The sequence below is a fragment of the Mustelus asterias genome, chromosome 1 (genome assembly GCF_964213995.1).
Source record: "Mustelus asterias chromosome 1, sMusAst1.hap1.1, whole genome shotgun sequence".
Lineage (NCBI taxonomy): Eukaryota > Metazoa > Chordata > Chondrichthyes > Carcharhiniformes > Triakidae > Mustelus > Mustelus asterias.
This window is the reverse complement of record NC_135801.1, coordinates 95,787,335-95,793,334: the sequence shown is the minus strand read 5'-3', so window position 1 is coordinate 95,793,334 and position 6,000 is coordinate 95,787,335. Positions and strand designations below refer to the sequence as shown.

General features: G+C 40.3%; 1 protein-coding gene across 1 annotated transcript in view; it reads left to right on the top strand.

The window, feature by feature from the left end:
- Positions 1–4,208: 4,208 nt before the first annotated feature.
- Positions 4,209–6,000, top strand: part of lgi2a (leucine-rich repeat LGI family, member 2a) — a 57,537-nt gene continuing 55,745 nt past the window's right edge. The window contains exons 1-2 of the mRNA XM_078225006.1: positions 4,209–4,390; positions 5,383–5,454. Coding sequence (XP_078081132.1) covers positions 4,209–4,390; positions 5,383–5,454 — 254 coding nt within the window. The remainder of the gene's footprint in view (positions 4,391–5,382; positions 5,455–6,000) is intronic.

The window sequence follows — 6,000 nt, the reverse complement described above, 5'->3', positions numbered from 1 at the left end:
CGTCCGATTTAATTCCTTTTTGAATTTTTAGTGGTATGATACAAGAGTATGGCTTGCTAGGCCATTTAAAAGTCAACCATATTGCTGTGGATCTGGAGTCACATATAGGCTAGGTCAAGTAAGGATGGCAGATTTCCTTCCCTAAAGGGTATTAGTGAATCAGGTGAGTTGGAATGACAATTAACAATGGTTCCATGGTGATCATTAGACTTTTAATTCCAGATTTCTAAAAAAAATCAAATGTCACTATCTGCCATGATGTGATAAGACTCCCAGAGCATTATCCTGGGTCTCTGGATCACGAGCCCAGTGACAATATCAGTAAGCCACTGCCACCCCCAACTGTTGGCTTGCCTGTAATTAGCTTATACTCAGCATTTCAGAATTCACTTTATTACCTTGTTTAAGATGTGACAGAGTCCATTGCAGTCACAAACCATAAACGAATAAACTGGAAGCATTTTGCAGTCAATGCCACCTTTTAAAGAACTGTTTATTTAGTTAATTAATGTTCGTGTTCATTCTCAACCGTTACATTTGGAGTCAAAGCATTGATGCATGTTGCTATATCTGCAATGACAATAAATACATCACAGTGCATTTTATTCAATCAGTAATCAAGGTATGATCCACATTTCCTGTTATCATTTAGTTATTTTCAGCAATGTTTTTAACATTGTGCATCATTAAATGATTGTTCAGATTTGCTAAAGAAGAATAAACAGAAATCAATATCAGATCTTGAAATCAAAGTCATTTTGGCAAATAAACTGCAATTGATTTGTGCCTTGATGGTCTAACCTGCCTTGGTGCCTTTCCTCCAGAAGAATTCAGAAATACAGCAGTAACAGTGTTAGAGTAATTGTGAAAGTAAATCCATTGAAGTGGGTTGCTTTATCAATTATCCAGCACTCACAGGCATCAAGCTCCTAAAGACAGCAGTCATTATTCCTTTTGAAAAGACAGTAATTTCCTCAGAAGCTTATAAAAGTTAAGTAGCCTTTGATCAAGAGCTTCAAAATAAACTAGAATCACCAAAGGCAATGTTCCTGATCGAGCTAATCAAAATGGCAACTAGGAAGAAAATGAAATAAGATTTGAATCTTCAGTGATTACTTTTGTCAATTAAAGCCTGATAATCCCAATCATGGATCCTCGATAACCACAGAAGCCATGAATCATGAAGCTGAAGGTGTCAGGAGGGGACTGCAGGAGCTGAATTAAGATCTGAATAGCCCAGCCATTGATAAAGGAGCAAGACTTCTTATCCTATCATTCTGCCAGGACTTGAATCCATGAAAAGAGAACGACTCATAACATTAACCAGTTCCATCCAACTTTGTCCTTCACGTATAGTCTGTCACTGCCATTTTATGCAACAGCTTATAATATGAAAGAAGAGACTAATCCAATACAGAAAGTGGAATGCAAGATCCTCACCCTAATAGTGCAATCCATTATCAATGCCCCTTATATTTTGGTCGTGCTGCTCAAAACAAGTTTACAAAACATAAAGTATAAAGAGCAACATTGTAGACTTGTGAACATAACTCTCGAGTGCTTGATGTTCCACTTTAACAGTGAAAATAACACTTTCTCCCTTCACCACATATTGCTGTTGAATTTTCCATAGAACATAGAACATAGAAAAGCTACAGCACAAACAGGCCCTTCAGCCCACAAGCTACGCCGAACAATTTCCTTACCTTCTAGGCTCATCTATAACCCTCTATCTTACTAACCTCCATGAATCTATCCAAAAGTCTCTTAAAAGACTCAATCGAATCCGTTTCCACCACCACTACCAGCAGCCGATTCCACGCACCCACCACCCTCTGAGTGAAAAACTTACCCCTAACATCTCCTCTATACCTACTCCCCAGCACCCTAAACTGATATTGTCACTGCGGCACGGTAGCACAGTGGTTAGCACTGCTGCTTCACAGCTCCAGGGACCTGGGTTCGATTCCCGGCTTGGGTCACTGTCTGTGTGGAGTTTGCACATTCTCCTCGCGTCTGCGTGGGTTTCCTCTGGGTGCTCCGGTTTCCTCCCACAGTCCAAAGATGTGTGGGTTAGGTTGATTGGTCATGCTAAAAAATTGCCCCTTAGTGTCCTGAGATGCATAGGTTAGAGGGATTAGTGGGTAAAATATGTAGGGATATGGGGGTAGGTCCTGGGTGGGATTGTGGTCGGTGCAGGCGCGATGGGACGAATGGCCTCTTTCTGCACTGTAGGGTTTCTATTCTATTCTATACCTGTGGCCTCTCGTGACAACCATTTCAGCCCTGGGTAAAAGCCTCTCAGAATCCACTCTATCAATACCTCTCAACGTCTTATACACCTCTATCAGGTCACCTCTCATCCTTCGCCTCTCCAAGGAGAATAGACCTCGCTCTCTCAACCTATCCTCATAAGGCATACCACTTAATCCCGGCAACATTCCATATCAGTTTATCAGCTAACTAACAAGTGAATTATTGTTCATTTTAAATTAAATGATTATCCAGATTAGGTTCCAATGGTTTAATTCCATGCAAGCATTTAGGCCATTAAAGCTTAAAATTGTCCTCCACCACTTCCAAAACTCAGGGACAGAAATATTGTAATTCTGATTGTTAATTTTGGCAGAAAATGCTGGAAAATCTCAGCAGGTCTTAAAGCATCTGTGGAGAGAGCATAGAGTTAACGTTTCGAGTCTGGATGAGAATCCTATCAGTTTTGAATATAGCCACATTCGCACCCCCTCAGACTTACTCATGTCTCTGAGTCCAGCACTACAGAGAAAATGGTCACCAGCTAATGTCATAAATGGACAGGCAACAAAGATTCCAGCTTTTCCTCCCCACTGTGTCCCAGTTAATGACCATTTTAAAATCTATACTACAGGTATATTAAGTTACATCAGTTTGCTTGTGCCTCTGATTGCAATTATTATTCACTTTCTCTCAAATCATGGTCCGTCTTAGTAACAGGGGACAACATTTGATTTGATTTATTATTGTCTTAGTATAGTGTTTCTTGCGCGTTATACAGACAAAGCATACGGTATATAGAGAAGGAAAATTACCCTCGTATAAAACTCACATCTAGACGCTGTTATCTAATGTATTTCATGTATTGCTATTGTATTAAATGATTAAGTCATGTTTGTGATGGGATTTTGTCGTGAGACGTCTTGCCAGTATGTTACTATTTTTCTATCCCTCTGAGTGCCTATTTCAATCGTCTGCGTAGGCTTGCAATGCCTGTCAAGTCCTCCAGGGCTACCGAGGTGACACGCAAGCTATTTTTAGAACAAATACAGATCCTGAAAGTGTCAGTAGCCACCCAGTATGAACAGGACTGATTATTATCTCCTGATTTTCTGTCCCTGGACTACTGTTTCCTTGCGTGTTTTTTTTTACACGGCTACAGGCCTCCTTCCAAAGATGCTGACTGTTGTTCAGTGACCTTGTCCAAGGTGCTGATTGAAATCGGTACCTTTTCACTAGCACCCAACTTGCAGACAATACATCGCATTTTAAATTCTCCACATGTTAGAACTTCACCAACCCCTCCTTAAATGGAATACACATGTCAATTATCAATGGATTAAAGATTTGCGATCCACTTTGAGACTACTTATAGTTACTGTCATCTCTCCAAAGGAATATTAAGGGGAGAGGTGGGTGGGGGAAGTTGTGTCCATATATATATATATATATAACTGCGAGGAAAAGCAGAAATTGAAATTGATGAAGTTTTATGCTTATCGGTTTGAAAATTGTGGGGAAATTTGCAAAGTGCTCAGGTGAAGGGGACAGGAAGTGTTTCCTGTGGTTTTAGTTCTAAACCCCAGAGGGAGGCCCTTCATATTTGCCTTCCTAAATTACAATAATCAATCAGTTTTCATTTTAAAATGCTTCTACCATCCGATGGTTCAGCGCTTGAGTCCCACCCTCCGCGGCCTCTCTCACGCGGGGAGAAGAGGTAAGACAGCGGGCAAGGGCACGCCGAAGCGTGTTGTGGGAGAAGCGGATATTTTTAAACTCTCTGGAGTCGGAATATCCAATAAATAATTCATGGGAGCCAGGGCTGCGGTTCCTCGCTGATGTCAGCACTTTGTGGAAACGGCGCACGGTGCAGAAAGTGGGAGCCGCAGGACTGTGTAAAGGGGGTGGGTTCTTTTTTTTAATGGCCGTGTGTACGGGCATGTCAAGGAACAAAAATGTGCAGTTTGAATAAGAGTTTTGCCTTTCTTTCTGTTGCAATTGGAATCAGCTTGTTATCCGGCGCTGAGATCAGAAAACCAACGAAATGTCCACGTCGCTGCAGTTGTACAAGGGACGCAGTCATGTGTGTTGGAACTTCATCTGTCCCAAGGATCCCCCCCAATGATATAATTTCCCTGTAAGTAACCAGAACCGACTGCGATATATCTCTTGTCTATTTTTTTTCTTCATCTGTTCCCTGACAAAGTGACAATTCTTATTTACATCAGTGGACAGTCGGCACCGCTTTAAAATACAACCAAAATGCACGCAGGGAAATTAAGTTTAGATTGTAGGAGATGTGAGATTGTTTATATTATTCTGTAACTCTATCTCACTGCACTGTGCAACATAAGAACAATGCTAACAAATGAAAGGGAAGCGGGGAGACCCATTCTGAGCGTAGCAGATTGTCAGCTCCAGACAGGACTTTGCAGCGTTGGCAATGCAGAATATTGAACATTCTGCCAATTTGACATTTAACAGTGGTTTTGTAAGGCGGTGGCAGGATACGACTTAGGAGACTTTTGTTTTCAACTTTAATTTTACTTTAATTTTTACTCCTTCAGTAACATCATAAAACAGGGAGTGTTCAGCAGATGCACTGGCTCCTCTGGGAACTGCTGTCTATCTATTCTTCTCACTATTTCATTTCAATTCAATCTTTAGCCAGTAGTTTTCTATTTTCACTCACACGTCTTTTTTAAATAGGTTTGGCTTTGTGTAAGAGAATAGAATATTGCATTCGCTTCCAACAGTTTTATTTTCATTCTCTGTAGCCATACTACGCATTTACAGAATAATTTGTGTTGCAAGGGATCTATGTCCAATGGAAAAGTGTAAAGAAAATAATTTCGAAAGAGAGACTTTTGATCAAAACTGGATAAAGTACACCATTGCAAATCAATGAAGAAATAAGTCCACCGTGGCAAATCAATCCCGTTTTTTTAAAGTAAGGAAGTCACGTTATAAATTACATATATGAGAAGCCAGGAGTTCCGTATTGAAGTGTATGAAAAATAAAGATCTCACTGTTAGATTTTCCCATCACTTCAGTCATATCAAGGTCATTCTATCTCCATCACAAACAATTGCCTCCTCTTAATGTTTTTGTTTATATTCCGTCCCCAGGAGTTTGGTAAACGGAAGTTACCGCGAAATAACGGAAGGGATGTTTTCAAACTTGCCGTTTTTGCAACTTCTGTGAGTATGGCTTTGCTGGTCTTGGGACGGGAGGATTCTCTCTCTCTGGAGAGGCCAGTTAGATTCTGCTGCAAAATTATATTAGAAAAAAGCAAAAGTTTTGCCAAGTTGTCAAACCTGCTGACTTCATAGATGTTGTGAATATAAAGTATGCATTTTCCAGTGATAGTTATATGTAGAGTTCAAACTGAGAATCTTACCATTGATTTTATCCATGAAATCATTGCGACATTGGGGTGAAGTCAATTTTAATTGGCCGTGGATATTTTTACTATTACCCGCCCCTATAAGCGTGACTCCAGGTCATGTGTGGCTAATGGAGTTTCATAAAGGATAAGGAGAACCAGAGGATAAGTGTATTTCAAATGTAAAACAACGGAGCACCCTCTCTTCCTCAAATGTCTCAATGGCTACTGCTAGTTTACACAGAAAAATCCCAAGGTATCCATGTTGAATGAACCAATCTCAATGAATGGGCAGTTGTCCTAGCTAGTGCTGGAAGCGTCATTGATAATGATGCTTTGCAACATTACTATTATGTTTATC